This window comes from Sarcophilus harrisii, chromosome 1, assembly GCF_902635505.1.
Source record: "Sarcophilus harrisii chromosome 1, mSarHar1.11, whole genome shotgun sequence".
NCBI classification, from domain to species: Eukaryota; Metazoa; Chordata; class Mammalia; order Dasyuromorphia; family Dasyuridae; genus Sarcophilus; species Sarcophilus harrisii.
The window spans coordinates 289,857,348-289,877,170 of NC_045426.1; the positions used below are offsets into that span (position 1 = coordinate 289,857,348).

At 35.7% G+C, this 19,823-nt stretch overlaps 1 protein-coding gene across 5 annotated transcripts in view; it reads right to left on the reverse strand.

Annotated features, from left to right (window-relative positions):
• The window catches only part of TRPM3 (transient receptor potential cation channel subfamily M member 3), a 617,065-nt gene that overhangs the window by 60,840 nt on the left and 536,402 nt on the right, over nucleotides 1-19,823 (reverse strand). For all 5 annotated transcript variants that reach the window (XM_031943669.1, XM_031943675.1, XM_031943674.1 and 2 more), the window contains 3 exons: nucleotides 18,367-18,495; nucleotides 13,730-13,981; nucleotides 6,018-6,192 (listed from right to left, as the gene is read on the reverse strand). In XM_031943669.1, the coding sequence (XP_031799529.1) occupies nucleotides 6,018-6,192; nucleotides 13,730-13,981; nucleotides 18,367-18,495 (556 nt within the window). The remainder of the gene's footprint in view (nucleotides 1-6,017; nucleotides 6,193-13,729; nucleotides 13,982-18,366; nucleotides 18,496-19,823) is intronic.

Here is a 19,823-nt window from a genome sequence, read left to right on the forward strand (position 1 = left end):
ATGAGAAACAGGGATGCACTGGGAGAGGATGGAACGAAGATGTAGCATGGGGAAATTTTCCTCACATAAAAGAGATATGCAAGGAAGAATTTTTATAGTGCATGAAGAAGTAGTGGTAAGCAATGCAATCTATTTTAATAAGGACATAAGAGGGGAAGGGGATAGACATTTGTCAATCTTAACATCATCCTGTGGAAAACTTCTTTTTGAGAGAGTCTTTATGATAGCGTTTTTCTCTATCAAGTCAAATGCCTTAAAAAAAATCAACTATCTGTAAGAACAGTGTGTTTTTTATTTTCTAGCCCTTTCAGTAAACTATGAACATATAAATAACCAGTTTGCTATAGAAAATCATCTGTCAGTGTCTACTTGTTGCCTTCTTATATGTGCCTTGTGGATATATATACATACACATACATGCATATACATATACATATATGTAATGTAGGCAGGTCATTCCCATAAAGAATTTATTGGGACAGAAAAGTAGACTTATGAGTTAGTTGTTGCTTAAGTCTCCTAAGTCACCATTTTAGGTTTAAACTATGATCTCTGATCTCTTACCTTTCAGCACCTTTCCTCTTTAAGATATTTAGAAAATCACTCCCTGCCTGGTAACCTTAAAACAATGTTGTTTCTAGGATACATTTCCTCAATATATATTTAGTAGAGTCTCTCTGTTTTTTTTTTAACTTTGCTATTTTAAGTTGCATTTCTACTCCTTCATATTGCACAGTGGGCACTATAGTATACACCTATTGTCATTGATGATGAGAATAGATTGCTATAGAAACTCTGGCAAATCTGTTTTACATGTATTGTCCTACTTTAACCTATAAATGTTTTAGGGATGATTTGACTTGGATGGATTTTGATTATATTTCATCCTGAATTTTCTTCAGGTTTATTTTCCTAGACTTTGTCCTACTTTCTTTGAATCCGTTAGATTATCAGCAGTGAGTAACAAAGGTTCACATATTGCCCTAAGTTGAATTCCAAATTTAAAATAACATTCTTCAGTTTAATAAAAATCAACTAATACAGAATGAAGACAAGTGGCATAGTGAAGAGAAGGCCAGCTTTACAGTCAGGAAGACCTGACTACAAAAACAAAAACAAAAACAAAAAAAAAACACCAGCTGTGTATTTGTGGGCAAATCATATGGAACTTCTCAATGCTCTTAGCAACTCTTTGGGCCTATAAATTGCACATGAATGATGGGCAGTCTGTAAAGAAGTCTTCACAGTAGAAGTTCCCTATATAACTGAAATCAAAGCCAAAAAAAAAAAAAAAAAAAAAAAAAAAAAAAAAAAAAAAAAAAAAGGAGAGAGAGAGAAAAGAAAAAGGCAAACATATTTGAGTAATTAGGCATCTCACCTATTCAAATGTATCAGCCAAAGTGTAGAATTTGTTTTTGTTTTTGGTGAGGCAATTGGAGTTAAGTGACTTATTCAGGATCACACAGTTAAGAAATGCTAAGTGTGTCTGAGGCCTGTTTTGAACTCAGGTTAGAAAAAATATTTCAAAATACAATATGGATCAGAAAACCAATGCATTCCTGATCCCTAGTTTACTAACTAAAAAGTAATATGCATTTTTTGTTGTTGTTTTTTCAGATCTGGTGACTTAACAGGGTTATTAAAAACAACAACAACAAAACAATTAAACTAGACTGTTTTCTAGGAAACCTTTTATAAAAGTAATGAAATGGTGTGGTTAGCTGACTCCAGATCTCATTAGAGAATATCTGACATACTATTGAGATTACAGTCAATAAGCAAAAACAGATTTGACCTGTACACCAAGTAGTCTTAATGGCTAAATTGGAACACAAAATGATTGAGAGGTAGTACAAAGATTTCGAGGTAGAATTACTTCTCAGTATCTTGTTTTCAAATGACTGTGTAAACTTATAAAAATATTCAGTATGTCAGAAAAGAAGTCTACCTCTAGGCTTTATTTTATACACTTAATACATCTAAGTGCATGATTCATTCCTTCCCAAACTCTGCTTTAGACAGTGAAATAAGGTGTGGAAGATTGTCACCTATAAATGGAAGTCCTTTTCTTTCAGAGAAAAGATGACATCAGTTGTCTACTCTCTACTCTCATTCTGTTGTTAAATACAAAGATATTTACCAGGTTTCCTCCCATATCACCAACCAGAGGAATACAGGATTTTAGATATGATGAGATCCTACCTAATGTTGGTTTTATACACATCATTGACTGGCTGTTTATAACATTGCCCCTTGGCTTCAGGCTTAACTATTCCCCATTTGTTCCTTTCATATCCAGACATGAAAAATTAATATGTATTTTTTTCATATCACCTATCTTTATGTCAGAGCTTGTTAAATGATATTGGCAGGATGTGATGCCTTCAATAAGCTGAACACCAAATAATTTCATACATAGATGTTATTTTGGTTTTTGAAAAAAAAAAAAAACTCTTAATTTGACCTGAACATTTAAAGGCAATTTGCTCAAAACTGGCCAGTTATGTAGAATTTTCAGGGTAATGAACTCATACATATTCCTTTCTACCCTTCCCCCTCCTTAATCTCCATCATGAGGAAGAGTAAAAAGCCTGAGCAACCCCACAGGCTATTAGGAAAATTTTCTTTTGTCTTTTGAATGAATCTTCAAAAACTACTTAGGGGTAAAAAATTCTTTTTTCACTATCATGTTATTCTGAGTGCTTTCACTCTGTACCCCCACCCCCATTAAAAAAAAATTCTTTTAAGTACATTTAGAAAGCGTTATTAAGTAAATCTTGTTTTCTAGTTTCTTCATCTATGGCCACAACATTTAATACAAACTGCTAGAAAAATGATACATAGGTATATAGGTAACCTTAGTTCTCAGAAGTGAAGGTATCAAAGTTGGCCTCATTTCTGAGGTATCAGACTGAAGGTAACAAGTCTCAGTGCATTGTCATACATCCATAATACATTCCAATTAAGAGCTGTTTTTTTTTTTTTTTTTTTCTTTTAAATAAAGATGAAATGGATGCAGCCATTTTGGAGTAAAAACAAAAGTTAGACACAGAGCATGTGCATTGGGTTAAAAATGTATTGCTTTGGAGGATGTGTATTAGAGATACTGCATTTTAAGAGGGAAAGGAAACCCCCACCCCACACCCCCAAGAGCAAATTCACATTAAGAGCAGACCCTCTGCTGGGTAGTAGCTCTGGGTTGATTCGAGATTCCATCAGTCTGAATGCATGCTTCACAAACCAACCTGGATTTGGCACAGAAAAGAGGCAACACACTTTATAGGAGCAACTTGATTTGTACCTTTCTCAAATATCTCTCTACTTGGGGCTCTCTGAATATTCTTCCTACTACAGTGTAGTCATGTGGAAATCATAGGATCATAGCTTTAGAACTGGAAGGAAACTTAAAGATAATCCAGACCAACACCCTCATTTTACACGTGAGGAAACTGAGGTCCAGAGAAATAAAGGAACTTGCCCATGATCATAAAGAGAGTGAGTAAATGGCTGAGCTGGGCTTTAAAACAAAATCCACAACTAGAACTGTTTTCACTATACCCCACTGCCTCCCAAATCAATTCATTAAAGAGACAGATATTTTCAAAGAAGTTGAGCAGCAGGTTAGGGATACAGTACTACACACATTTGAGAAAGGACAAATGCTCTAGAATATTTTAGACAGAAAAATAGTGGCTGATTTAGCTTAGAACAAGTATAAAGAATACATTGAAATAAATTTCTGAACTTTGGACAGGACATAAGTAGACGTAAAGGTGGGGTTGTATGTCAGAAGATGTTTCTAGTAGAGGGTCACTTCATCAAAATATTGTTCACTCTATTCTTCAAAATGCCAGTAATAGGGGAAATAATTTATTCTCACACATGTATGGTATTATAGATAAAATTAATGGTTTAGGAAATGCCTTGCCAGATTTCACTCAACAAACAAACAAACAAACAAAACAAACAAAACAAAACAATTCTTCCATCTTGACAGGTTTTGGGGTTCTAAACTATAATCAGCCTTTCATTAAAACATAAAAATTAAATATATATAGATATAGATATATATATATCCTGTTGTTCAGCCAGATGCGGCATTTGTTGCACTAGGCTGGGTCCTTAGTACAACATCAATAAATGGCCACTTGTAGAGGGACATAGAAACTCCCATTCACAAAGAAACCTACATTCCAATGGACTTCCCCATGTCCCTTGCCTCCAATGGCTAAAGATATTCTAATGTCTTTAAGAATTAAGGAAAGATTTTGGAAGAACAGAAACCCAGAAAGATAAATGATAGAACCAAGTGGGAAAAAGACAATCTCTTGGAGATAATCTTAATTTTTTTCCTCCCAAGGAAAAAATAAGACAACAGATGAATTTTAAATTATTAAACTGCTTTTTAAGGAGCTATGTGGAAAGAGACTTTCAGAAGGGCTTTTTTTTGTGTGTCTCTGGGAGGGATGCCTCCTGAGATTAGCTCTGATTTACCTTATATACATCTTAAATATTTGTAGTTAATATGGGTTACCTTCCTCATTAGAATGTGATCTTCTTGAGAGTAGGGGCTGCATTTTGCCTTTCTTTTTATTCCCAGGGCATCTGGCACATAATAAGCACTTAATAAATGTTTGTTGATTGACTGCTGACCTGAGTGAGACTCTCTCTGAGAATGAGAGTTCACATTATTCTCTAGAAAGTCAGCTCATTCTGATGAGATGAACAATGTTACAGTCACATGTTCCAAATCATATTGGCTTCACCCTTTTTGGTCCAAGAGAGGAATTTATCCAAACCCTAAGTGGATTGGAGATAAAAGGAAAAGGATTTAAAAATAGGGTCTGAGGCCAAGCCTGTATTCAATGCTTTCAATGATGGCAGGATTATACCATTCAATGCCTTGAACTTGATTTCCTGGTCTGGGCCTCTTACGGGGCAGAACACAAATTATTTCTCTTTTTCCTAATTTTAATAAGTATCACCACCTAGTTATGCAACCTTAATGCATGCATATAGTCTAGTGATCATTTGGCTGGCCTATCAGCAGCAATGTTTAAAAAAAAGTTAATCCAATAATGTAGGAAGGATGTTATTTCTAGAGCTATGATCCTCAGGGATAAGGTGGAAAAACTTGCTCCAAGGATTTGATTCCTCCTCTTCTGCTCTCAGCAGTGCCTTTATTCTTGATGCTTTCTTCCCATAGAACTCCATACTTGGTGTTCCCTGACTTTCCCTGCATTTTGAAACCTTGAAAAGACTTCTAAGACACATGCATTTTCAAGTACCATTAAAAAGGGATGGGGCCCCTTGGAAATCAGCATATATTAGAGCCTTCTATGGCTAGATCCTCCTGTGTTTAGCTTCTCACATAGCATCATTTCTGGCTAAAGCTGCTTTTTACACTTGGTGTGCAACTTAAATTTATAACTTAAGGCATTTTCCACATTCCCAGCCAAATGAAACCTCAGGATTTGCTGATTCCAGGGAGTTTGTAGTAGCATATCATTTAAGAAATTTGGGGAGAGAAATTGGGGAACTGATTTCAGTATATGGAAAACATCCTATAGATTCCTTTTACCATAGTGGAATATTCATGGTCATATTGAATTTATTCTGAAATAAAATCCATGGATTTATTTATTTTTTTTAAAGGGGAAGAATGATTGGGAGTAGCATAACACATTCCTGATATCCACACACTCAACACATGGTCTTAGGATTTAAAATCCAAAAAGGGAATCAATTTTTTAAAAAAGTAATTCATCTCTTTGAAATTAGAAAATTTGGCAGACATGAGTCACAGAGGACACCATCAGAAACAAATACCCAAGGAAGGTTTCACTACTCCTATCTGTGTACCTTCTGGGATTGATTTTCCTCCAAGAATTAAAGTTCCAATATAGTCCTCTCTCTTGAGCCATTTATTGAGAACAAATAAATGATCTTGGAAAAGACATCACTGGATTGAAGTTAAATACCTGACTTTGGTGTATGAGAATCATAAACTTGCTTACGGTCTATCTGGTCTGCAAACACTTCCCCATAAATCATCCAGTAGGGCATGTAGAAAATGTTCTTGGCCAATTTCCATGAAGGTTCTTCATTGGGGAAGAGAATGGCTTGCCTAGCCACCCCAAAGCTCATCAGCACCACCAGCATAATGATGACAAAGTACATCATGTCTATCATCTAGAAGAGACAGGGATGGGGGAAAAGGACAAGAGAAAACCCACATAATTAGCATAAAATGCTGATGTCAATGAAAACATTGAAAATATGTCAATTCTCTGACAAGGAAAGTCTGGATAGGTTTCTAGCCACAGGCAGCTAGATTGGCCTAAGCAGTAGAATGCAGGGCCTAAAATCAAGAAGACCTGAATTCATATCAGCCTCAGATACTTATTAGCTTTGTGACCCTGGGCAAGTCACTTCAGTTCCTTCATGTGTAAAATGAGATAATATTTGTAAAGTACTTTTCAAACCTTAAAAGTACTATGTGTAATAATATTAGCTTTTATTGGTCAGGAGAGGTGGATAAAACACTGGGTTGGAAATTTACTGAATTCAAATCTGGCCTCAGATACTTTAGACATGTGGCCCTGGTTACTTAACCCTGTTTGCTTCAATTCCCTCAACTAAAAATGAGCTGGAAAAGGTAATGGCAGAATACTCAAGTACCTTTTGCCAAGAAAATTCCAGATGGGGTTATGAAGAATTGGGCATCACTAAAATGCTTTGACATTCTGGTCAGGAAAATCTGAGGTTACATTTTTCCTTGGACACTTTGCTAGTTATATATGTCATTTAACTTCCATCTGCCTCAGTTTTCTCATATGTAAGATGGGAATATTGATAGCGCCTATCTCCCAAGGTGGTTCTAAGGATCAAATGAGATAATATTTGTAGAGAACTCTGCAAACCTTAAAACACTATATACATGCTAGTTATTATAACCATAGACGAGCAAGTGAAAGAGATATATGAAGGCTCTTAACAATAGTTTAAAAATGAAGAAAAACCAAAAGCATTATATAGTGACTCCTTCTCTTCCCCCTATTTAATTTTTCTATTTGTCACTTAGTATCCTAATCAGATCTAGGATCAGAGATCTAGGTTAGGGTTGGTGCAACTTCTTTCACATTACAGATGAAGAAACTGAAGGCCAAGGACCAGGCCAAGGTTACAGAGGTAGAATTTGTAGAGCCAGGATTTGAACCTTTGATCTTTCTTCAGTACCATGTAGCCTGACCCCAATGACCCACACAGATGAGAGTCAAGATCTCAGGTTCTTATTTGGGGTCGTTGGCAGCTGTGCTTGTGGCCTTGGAAAAGGCGAGTGTTGTCAATGTGTTTCTCATTTATGAGCAAAATAGGAATCCTATTATTTCTCTTCCTGTGAAACAAACTGGTGTGGAACAATGGCCCAGATGTAGTTGGGATATTTATGATGCTGATCTAGACCTGGAAAGTCTCAGGCTTAAATCTGAATGTCTATTTTAGAAGGAAAGATTTTTAATTCGCTCTAAGCTATGAGAAGCTGAATTTTCTGTGGGTGAATGGGGTTGGGACAATGCACTTAAATGTCCATGGTAGATCACCTTTCTCTGGCTGCATCTCACTTCACTCTAATATAAACCAGTTGCATATAGTGGTCCATACTTTTCATATTCCTAGGGTAATTTTCCTGCTCTGGAATTAAGGGAAGGAAATTCCTGGAGCAGTGAAACTGTGTCTGGTGAAGAGTTATATGCATTTATCTAGGTAATTGAATGGAGAGAGTGCTGGGCTTGGAGTTAGAGATATCTGGGATCAATTTCTGTCACATGTATGTATTAATTGTATGACCTTGGGCAAGCTACTTAACCTCTCCCAGTCTCAGTTTCTTTATTTATGAAAAAGGCAATAATAATAATAATAATAGCACTGACTTCACATGGTTGTTCTCAGAATCGAAAGAGATATCATATATAGACTATTTTGCAAACTTTAAAGAACTTTATAAATACTAGCTATAGTATCAATAGCAATATAATTATGCTTATTGCTATAAGATTCTATATATCCTGGTTTTGACTCAATTTCTAAACTTTTTTTTTCCAACCTTACCTCAGTCTCTTAGATTTATACCTATGTCTGACTTTATCTTTAGATAGTTACTTATTTTGTGTATCTTAAATCAACCATTACCCTTTTTTGGAAATTTACTATCAAATAGCTCAACATGGGAAGCAAACTTCAGTGAAGCAGGGCAATGACACCTATCCAATCAACTCTAATCCAGCAAGCATTTATTAAGTGCCTACTATGTGTAAATCCTTGCCTTCAGTTTACATATTCAAAGAAATCCTAATTACAGTTCTACCAACAAATTCTGTCTTAGAATTAGAATTAAGAAATTCTTCATTGTCTAATTTGTTTCATTAGCATTCAGTAACTGCAATTTTCCTATGTCCTTCATTAGGCCTGAGGATGTCCATTGATATTCAATAAGTTTTAAATAAATCAATTCTCAAGGCAACTTCGAAATTAATTTGACGCAGTAGTCATAGTACTGTTGACTGTGTGTGTGTGTGTGTGTGTGTGAGAGAGAGAGAGAGAGAGAGAGAGAGACAGACAGACAGACAGACAGAGAGAATTTGAATCTAAGTCTCTGGAAACTTTGACATTTCCTCTATATTGCACCATTGCTTTTGGTGCAATATATCAGTTAAATATTTTTTTTTCTTTGCATAATGGTTTCAAATCCCTCTAGTTTGGCTACCAAGTATGCAGAGATAGTTCATTGCTATTCCCCCCTCCCCACTCCCATATTTTCTCTTTTCTTTTGAGTACCAGTCTTTCATCCTTTATTTATGAAGAGTTCAACTGGCTAGAAAAGTTGTAACTGGTCCTCCTTGTTATAATTGTATAGATTGATTAAAGATGGGTGGACAAAAGAGGACATGCATTTTGATTTGCATTTTCTATGGTTTTTAGTTCAACTGGGGAGGAGAGAAAAGAGGGGAGAGAGAGAGGCAGCAGTGACATACATATAGAATAGCAAACTTATAGGTCTAGGTTTAAATATTGCCTCCTAATACTAGTTTGCTATATAATTCTGGGCAAGCTGCCTCATGCAATTCCTTAGAACTTACCAACTAAGTTATTAATGAATTGTGATCTATCTTGGTGGAGAGAGTTTTCTACTGGTTCAAAATTACAGATTCTTCATATATTTTTTTCAGTGTTTATATAAATACATATATATATATACAAGCATACATAATTCCAGCAAATATATGGAAACCATAATTCAGCTGAAACTTTTCTCTCTGAAGATTTCAATGATCTCACAATTGCTAAATGTGATTTCCTGTTATCATTATTTTTTCTGTACTCTGTGTTGCATTTAACACTGCTGACCACCTTCCTAGATACGCTCTCTTGATTTTTTTGACACTGTTTTCTTCATTCTCTTATCATTTGCTCTTCCAAAACCTTTTTTATTGGGTCATGATCTATTTTTTAGCTCCCTAACTGATGGTGTTCTGTGACTCTGTCCTGAGCTTTCTTCTCATTTTATACTTTCTTGGTGATCCCATTAACTTTTGTGGGTTTAATTATAATTTCTATTCAGAAATCTTTATATCATCTCTATAGCTAGCCATTGTTTATTAAATTCCAGTCCTATATCACCAACTGTAGGCTTCTAAAATTCAACTTGTCCAAAACTTAATTTACTATTTTTCTCCTCTAACCTTTTATCTCTTCTAATTACCTTGTTACTGTTGATAGGACCATCATTCTTTTAAGCATCATTGTTTGCAACCTTTAAATAAGCCTTGATTCTGACCTTTTCCTTATCCACTCACATCGTATCAGTTACTTTTTGTTGATTTTACATCTTTAACATATCTCCCTCTTTTGCTTATTCTCTACTTATATCACAATCATGCCTTCATCACTCCTCTCTGAATTTTTTTTCAGTAGCCTCCTAAATGCATTATCTTCTCTCCACAATTTCCTCTACACAAAAACCAAATTGATATTCCCTGTACACAAATACATAACCATGTTTCTTCCTTATTTCAGAAGCTCCGTTGGTTCCTCTTAGCCCTACAAAAGCAAAACAAGCAAACAAACAAAAAAAAAAACAAAAAAACCCACAAAACACCTCATGCTTTGTGTTTAAAACACTTCATAGTGTGATTCTATATTTCTAAGCATATTAAATATTATCCTTCCACACACTTTTGTCATTGGTATTCCATTCAAACTGGTTTTACTTGTTGTTACCTATATATGACTTTTCATCTTTTAAGTACCTTTCACATATCTATTCCTTATTTCAGCCTAGTAGAAGTCTTAGTTTTCTCATATACCACATCCTACCTGTTCATATTGCTAGTACTTCACCCTCTTTTACCCATAGGAAATTTCATAATACACACACAAACACACACACACACACACAATTTTCCTGAGTACATGATATTTTCTCTCAATAGAATATAAGCTTTTTGAAGTCAAGAGCCATTTTATTTGTGTATGTGTATTCCCAGTGTAACATCTTTGATACTGACCCTGTGGACAAAGTGTTCATGGGGTTATATTTTGGCGAATGGTACTGGAATGGTTTGCTATTTCCTTCTCCAATGGATTTTTTTGTCAATCAGTCAATCAGAGGTTAAGTGACTTGCTTGGATGAAATAAATGAATATTTCTCAAATGTAAGACATACTTTAGGCCTGAAGTTCACTCTCAGAGGACTCTAGAGCAGAAAAGGTCAAACCCTAGCCCTGAATCTCAGGAAGTCATATGACCCATAGGAAGTAGACAGCATTGCTAACCATTGGTCAATAGTTACTTTCTTTTCATCTAATGGATTTAAAAATCAACAGGAATGGGGAGTGTACTTCCATCTTGATGCTATATAAGTAATTTTCTGCCCTTACCATGCTCCATTCTATTCTGAACTGCCCAGGTAGTATGATGGCCCTCTTCTTGTAAGAACTGAATTCCAACTTTCTGTTGTACCTAGAGACTCCTCTGAGTAGTGAAATTGGGGAAGAAGGTTTTAATACTCCTGAATCACACAACTGGGAAATATCTAAGGGTAAATTTGATTCAGGTGTTTCTGACTCTAGGCCTATTGCTCTTATCTATTGAGCCACCAGCTCACATGGTGGTAGTAGGTACTTAATAATTGCTTATCTAGTCCTAAAAGGAACATTCCCCATTGTTTCAGAGATTCTCAATATTACTTTGACTGTTCAAATTGGTGTTTTGCTTTCTTTTGTTAATCTTTGATTAGGGTCTATAAACTGTATATTCAGTCTTCTGACAATTTTTTTTTCTTGTCTTGGGTCAATGAGTCAACCATCATGTTAGAAACCACATGTAAAGCAACAATTTCCACTGCAACCAATACTACATGTTCAATTTACTTTGCTCTTTTTATTTTGGAATGACAGAGGAATCAGAAAGTTAGGTTGTAGAGAGAAAATGTAGTAAATCCCTGCTAATATTACCTGGGACTGCTGCCTGGGCAACATATTGGTACCATTTCATGTTCCTCACCAAAGTGAGAGTTATGTCATTGTAAAAATGGAAAAGGTACAACTGAAAAATAATATAGCTGCTCAAGATAATTGTATAAATATGTATGCCTATATTGGATTTACATATATTTTCTACCATGTTTAATATTTATTGGATTACTTGCCATCTAGGAGAGGGGTTGGGGGGGAAGGTGGGGAAATTGGAACACAAGATTTTGCAAGGGTCAATGGTAAAAAATTATCCTTGCATATGTTTTGAAAATAAAAAGCTCATAAACTGGGAAAACATTTTTACAGTTAAAGGTTCTGATAAAGGCCTCATTTCCAAAATATATAGAGAACTGACTCTAATTTGTAAGAAATCAAGCCATTCTCCAATTGATAAATGGTCAAAGAATATGAACAGACAATTTTCAGATGATGAAATTGAAACTATTTCTACTCATATGAAAAGGTGTTCCAAATCATTATTGATCAGAGAAATGCAAATTAAGACAACTCTGAGATACCACTATACACTTGTCAGATTGTCTAAGATGACAGGAAAAGACAATGATGATTATTGGAGGAGATGAGGGAAAACTGGGACATTGATGCATTGTTGGTGGAGTTGTAAATGAATCCAATCATTCAGGAGAACAATTTGGAACTATGGTAAAAAACTTATCAAACTGTGCATACTCTTTGATCCAGCAGTGTTACTACTGGGCTTATATCCCAAAGAGATATTAAAGAAGGAAAAATGTTTGTGGCAGCCCTTTTTGTAGTGGCTAGAAACTGGAAATTGAATGGATGCCCATCAATTGGAGAATGGCTGAGTAAATTATGGTATGTTAATGTTATGGAATATTATTGTTCTGTAAGAAATGAATACAGGGAGGCTTGGAGAGACTTACATGAATTGATGCTAAGTGAAATGACTAGAACCAGGAGATCATTATACAGTTCAATAACAATATTATATGAGGATCAATTCTGATGGAACTTAAGTGAAGAGTGACTTTAAAAACATCTTGGCTAATTGCCCACAAAAAGGTATCCCCACAAAGGGAGCAGAGTTCATAGGACCTGTTAGCAAACTTTTTTTTTCACAGATTTTTCAAGGGAATATAGCTTCAGCAATGTAGCAGAGATGATTCATTATACTAAATGACATATTCAGAAGAGAAAAGTTGCTTTAAAAGCAGCTCTGATGCTCCCCACAGTGGCTGTGGGAGGAAGCAGGCAGGAATTTTGTATAAATAGAGTGATGCTGTTCTTCTAGGGTGATATCCTGACTGCACCGCCCTGATGGGTGACTGGTGTGGGCCAAAGATAAAAACAAAAGCTGTGACCATGTCTCTATCAGAGAGTGATCTTAGTACCTTTCCTGGATTTCCAAAATCCCCCCTCCAGAGGCCATAGAAATGAGAGAGTAACAGTATTTCAGTTTTCTTCCGAAAGTAGTATGGCTAGTGACTCTGGAGTTACTTAACCAGTTTGAGCCTTGGTTTCCTAATTTGTAAAATGAAGGGGTTGTAAATGACCAGTTTATGAGGTTTCTTCAAGATCTTTGATTATAGCTCTGGCTATTTTCTTTTTTCCTTTTTAGTCAATACAATAGGATATTGAGAAAGTCTTTCTCCCATCAGTACATGGGGAAGATATTTTGGCCTCTAGAATGTAGAAGAGAGAATTAAGTTCAATAAAAGTTTTTGGAGCAAAGACTTCTTTCCCCACTGGAGAATCATTCTTTAGTTATTTATGTGACTAAGTTTAAATTCTGAAGCAATTTAAAGGAGGAGGAGTTAGATTAGATTGTCTATGTTTGAGCTCTAAAATTCTGATTCTGTGACCTTGAAGGATGGAAATAAGAAAAATCATGGCCAAGTCTATTTTATACTCTGCCAACTTACCTTAGGACTTCAAGGATCCATGATTTCATTGGTGTTGGTACTCCCTTCACTGATACAGATGGCATCCTTTGTAGATGATATCATAAGCTGTGGCCGAAAATAATCATCACCTGGTGGTCAGCCTTCTGGTGATGAACCTCTCTGCATTTAGCTAGATTGGTCCTTGGATGAAAAATTAAATATCTGCCATTGGACCTGTATATTACAACAGATTTAACTAATCCTCATTCTTTTTTCTACTATCACTCCTCTCCTTAGAATACCCAAGAAAAAACTAGAACTCTTGCTTACCATTTTCCCAATCATCATAACGTAAGGGCCCAAGTATTTGTTCACGCCAAAAATGTCTAACAAGCGGATATACCAATAAATGATGTTAACACAGTATATGACCCTCCCATCACTTCGGAATGGTTGATCTTGCAGACGAAGAATCATTCCAACAGAAAATAGGAGGATGGCTATTAGGTCTGTGACATTCCAGTATTCCTGAAGCCATACTTTCACTTTTTGAAACAGCTTCCCAGGCTCTGACATCAAAATCTGATGAAAGAGGAGAGAGGAGAGACATTAAGTTTCAATTTTCCTCTACTTTTGAAAGTTTATTTTTGAAGTAATCTTCTACCTACATGATAAATAGACGTACCATACATCTAAGCCCCATTAGAATATAAACTCATTGTAAGTAGTGATCATTTCTTTCTTTGTCTTTGTATCACCAATGCCTAGTATAGTTAACTGAAACATATTAAGTGTAAATAAATACTTTCTGAATTAATCTACTGAGGTCCATGAGTTGACATATGTAGACTGCTTGAAAACTTTAAAGTGCTTTAGATCTGCTTTTATTATTACCTTGGATGAGAATTTTGAAGTGGTTTGGTTACATGAAGCACCAGATTGATCTCATTAGGGTTTCTTCCTTTTATAAAAAGTAATTAGCCAGACTACCATCCTTGTTATGCTTCCACTAGGGACATCTGTGCTGTGAAAAAACTGGGGGGCTGGCTTAAGTTCAACCTTACCTTGTTGTTATGCCCAATACTCTCAGTATTCTTGATACTCTCAAGAGCAAAGCATGTAAAATTCACTCAATATTTTTTGCTTGGGCAACTCTTCACAGAAGCATCAATACAGAGAATGGGGAGAAAAGCATATTAAATCAGAGAATCTTTAGTCATAATCACCTGAATGAAACAATTGAAAGATTTTTTTGTCTTTGTGATCTGAGTTTTGAACAAAGATGTGTATGTGTGTGCTGAGAACACTGTGAATTGTGACTCTCAGTCTCATGATAATTGTCTTCATGATTAAGTGTCAGAAACTCAGGACTTGAAATGGTGATTATACCAACAGAAGTCCTAGACCTTAGAGGAAAAGGTTGGAGCCTTTCTCTGAAAATTGTTGGTAGACACAGCCTCTCATTGATGCTGCATTTGAATGCTGCACTTGGATGCTTATGAAAAACACTTGAGGGTAGAGGAAAGATCTCTGTATTTGGAGTCAAAAGATTCGAATTTGAACGTAGGTGCTGCCTTGTATTTATTGGATGACAATGGGCAAGTCACTAAGCTTCTATGAATTTGTTTCCCCGTTTATAAAATAAGGACAACATTATTCCTCACTTCCAATTTGCTTTATCTTGTGATTGTAAGGAAAATACTTTTAGAATTATTAAGCAATATTTCTTTTCCTTTCTCATTTTTTCACATTAAAAATTTAAGTATTAGGTTCTTGAATCTTTTTTGTGGATTAACTTTTTTTTTCACTTTATATTTCCTCCCTATTATATTCCTCTTTAGAATATGAGCTCCTTGAGGTCAGGTACTGTAATTTTATTTTTCTTTGTAACCCCAGTGCTTAGTACCATGTCTGGCACAGAATGTTTAATAAATGCTTATTGACTGACAATGTATCTTGTGTAATTTGTGGTGAAACATATACATGGGTCTTAAAATCCTTGGTATTTTGTCAATTACATCCTTTCCAAATATAGGGTCTATACTGCTTCATTTTTCTCCCCTATCCTAGTAATTGGAACCATTCCATTTAATTGCATTAGAATTTTGACTTAATTTCTTCCTGTTGAGAGGAGGTATAGATCTATCTTGCTTGTTCTTTATCTCCCCTATTGTTGTAACTGGAACATTTCATCGGCATTGCTTGGGAATCTTGCCTTAATTTCTTCCTATTGGGAGGAAGTAGAGTAAGCATATAGGTCAGTGCTACTTCCTTTTTTCTTCTTCCTTTTAGTAATTGAAACAATGCCATCTACATTGCATTGGAGTCTTGCCTTAATTTCTTCCTATTGGAAGGAAACATAGTAAGCCATATCTTGCTTCCTTTTTCTCTCTCATTCCAGTTGGAGCAATATCATCTACATTGTACTGGATTTTTCCCTTAATTTCTTCCTGTTGGGAGGAAGTAATGTTTGATAATAAAATTGCATATGCTGAAAGAAATTTTGACAGTCATCATACTTTGGTTCTTAGAGTACTATAAAATTCCAAACTCTCTATGTGGCAAATACCATATGTGTATAGTTTGTGGATAGGAAATCCATAAAGCTACTATTATCTTAGTGAGCCATAGATGGAAATCTGGATTTAAGTATTTGATGATTACAATGCCCTATTTCTGAGTTACTTAAATTGTTCTAAGGATGTTTTTATTCAGAGTAACTACATCAAATAGAGAAGGTCATAGGAATTAGATACCCTTATTCCCATTTTACAGTTAGTGACTTGCCATGCCTCTGAGGGCCAACTTGCAAAGGATGTTGTTGTTCTCTTAAAGAAGATGACATGGCTGGTGAGGTACTGGACTTACAACCAGAAAACTTAGGCTCATATCTCACCTTAAATACTTATTAATTGTGTGACCATGAACAAGTCACTAAATCTTTGGGAACTTCAATTCATAAAATGGGGGAGCACGCACCTAACAGGGTTCAAAGGAAATAACATAGGTAAAAATGTTCAATGAAATAACAGTAATGTAGTTTGTACATTTGTACAGATGGATTTTGTCTCTTCTCTCTGGGAGAAGAAATGGCAGAATTTATGGTTTTCAGTTGAAAAGCAGGTACAAGAACCCCTGGGCCAATTTTAGCAATAATGATGAATGGTGATGGCAGTAGTGATCATGGTGATAATATTTTTAGATTTATAGAGAACCTTTCTTCCAAAGAGCTCAATGAGCTTTCTCATCCATTAGACCATTTATTATATCCCTGGGATAGTGACACCTGAGAGGAGCTTTTAGAAGCTAAGTGAACCTGACATCTTTCTAGAAAACTGCTCACTGTGACTGCTACATCACTGTATCAGGGAAGGTGTGACAGGTTCAGGACAAGCTCTGTTCTCAGCTTCCCTTATGCTTTTTTTTCTTCTCTTTGGAATGTATGAATTTCTGAAACTGGACTGCTAGCATTGGGAAGCAGCCTGCATAGCCTCTTGTGGCCTTGTATGTCTACAACATTGACTTCTGGTACCTTTTGCAATTGATAAGACCTCTTTATTTCTAGGGAAATTGGCTTGAAGTGAATGATCTGAATATAATAACATTATAGCTTTAGAGATGGAAGGGATCTTTGTGGTCATCTAATCCAACTCCCTCAGTTTATAGATGAGTAAATTATAGAATAAATTTATAGATGTTATATTGTCTTTTTTTAAGGGGAGGGGAGTAAGGGTGAAGACACATGAATAAAAAGTATTAAGAATTTATTATAGTCTCAAGCACTGTGCTAGGTGCTAGGGAAGAAGTACAGTGACTGCCCTCATGGAGTTTACAATCTAATGACTGAAACAAAACATATAGTAGTAGTCAGGGAAGGGAATTCTGGTCCTGAGAAGTTACAAAGTTGGTGAATGGAATTGTAAGGTGGACACTTGAAATACCCTTTCTATGGCAATGCTGATATGATTATAGTTCTCAAAGAAAGAGGCAAGGGGATGGGGAAATACTCACTAAAAACCTAGAAGGAAGATGAAGGTGCAGTAGACTTTAGAAAGCACAGGATCCCAGAATAGGAAGGAACCCCAGAAGCTATGTAGTTCATTCACCTCATTTTTATAGATAGGAAATTCAGGCTTAGGAATGTTAAATGGCTTGCTCAAAGTCACATGGTGCTGAAGATAAGATTGAAAATGGGATGCTGAAATATGTTTACATAACAGTAGTTGCTTCTAAGAAGTGGCCAAAGAACCCCACTTTGAGGGTAGGGACATAGTGTAAACAATTGTATAAAAAATAATCTAACAGATGATAAAAGGTAAATGCTCTAACAAGAAAAGAGATAATTGTCTGCAGGACTTTTTGGGGAAAATGGACTTGTTAGTTGAAAATAAACCACAAAGACTCAGGGTATGTATCATGGGATATTGGTAATGTCCAGGCTAGCTTTCTGGAGATCCTTTGGACGGGCCTTGATCAATGGTCAAGAATAGAGTCTAGATACTTTATTCTGGCCCAGTCTTGATCTTAGTGCAGGAAGCATGAGAGCCATCACGAGGCTGGTCAAAGATAAAATGTCTATCTTCCAGTCCGTCTTAGCCCTTATATACCTTATTCTAATTACATCATTACAGCATACTGATTATGTGTGAACTTAGAGAATCATTATGTCACCATACTAAGTACAAGTGAACTAGAGAACCTTATCAATTCCACTGAGTTAACACCTTGTTTCAAGAATAGTTATCCAGAGTTCTGGCTCTCTACTGATGTCAATGTGTTAAACATCTGAATGAGCAAAGTATCCATAGAGTTGTCAATGAGAAAAAGAAAATGAGAGCTCTGGTAGAAATTCAGGTATTCCTAGGGCAGCATTTGGAAAAGTGATTTCTTGTTAAATTTGAATCCCAAATTTAAAGCTTCCCCTTCCATTTCCTTTATCTCAGGTTTTCCTGTAGGGAGGCAGTTACCTCTCTCATCTTCTCTATCCCCAAAGTGAATATATAGGAAATAACTATCCATTCTTGGGTGGAAGGCCAGCGCTCCATCTTCACTAAAACAATGTAGTTGAAGAGCATCAGGTAGCCAATGTATGCCAGCTGTAAAGGAAGAAAAGACAATTTCTCTGTCCGTTAACAAAAAGGAACATTACCTCATTTTTGTGCAGCCTTCTGATATAGGGCAATCAGACTCCAGAAAAGTATGTGAGTAGAATGGATGACATAGAATCAGAATTATTGAATCAAGGTATTTTTTTTAAGAGGAAAGGATTCCAGTGATATTGACTGGATGAACTGAAAAACTGCTAAGTGATTAGTCTAGAAGATGAATAAACTATAAATAATCCCCTGATTTAAATTTGTATTATTTTTATTGTGAACCAACCATACTATGAAAAATTAACAAGAAAGTCTTCTTCAAAATTCTAAAATGCCCAGCTGGATAGCTATCCTAAATAAGTTCTAAAAGCTGAAAATGAAACAGCTCCACTCTGAAATAGTTTCACCTCCTAATTGGTTGGTTTTTCCCCTGAGTGTTCTTAGATGAGTTTACTTTTTCTCTACTGATTAAACTACCTTCCCTATCCCCAAAATGGAGGGCCCAGGCTATTCCTCCTCCTCTAATGCTAAAGTATTAGTTTTCCCTAAAAAGAGACAAAGATGCCCCAGAATTTAATTGGCCTGGCTCCCCTGATGTAGCTTCCTGGTTATCAAATACATGAAAATCCCAACCAGGTGGAATCGTGGCCTCTTAGACCTGTTGGGTGTGAGACTGCAGGAGTCCTCATGTTCTTTATTTTATTTTGTCCTCTCATCAACTAGACACATTTTCAGGGCTCTGTCCAGAGAAGCTTAGTATATTTGTTGTATATCCATGCTCTTTTAGGGTAAAATAAACCTCCCTTTGATATGTATTCAATACCTTATTTCATCCCAATATCAAGCCTGAATAAATGACAGAACTAGGTCCTTAGAATTCTGGTTTTAGAGCTGCCTCCAACATTCCAATAATGATGTTCCATATGAGGACATTATTCTGGAGTACTTCCAGAAGAAGAGATGTATGTCTAGGCTTACAGTTTACTCCTAATGTGATGCTAGCAAAGGAAGATAAAGACTTTCCACTGAAACTGTTGAGGCCTTTGAGGGACTTGGTGGTGTTTATTTTATTATTTAAACATATCCATATGATATTATTTAGAAATTGTCTCCAATTTTTTTTGGGGAAGGGCTAATATACTTCTCTATTTACCAGTATGAATAATTGGATTATGAATTTCTTTGGTTTGTGAGTATGTATTTAACCTTGCCTCTAACAGATTATTTAGAGGTACTTTTGGTCTTTACATGCCCGACAACTAGTACTATCACTCACATATAGTAAGCACTAAATAAATTTCTTCCTTGAGTCCTTATTTCAGTTACTT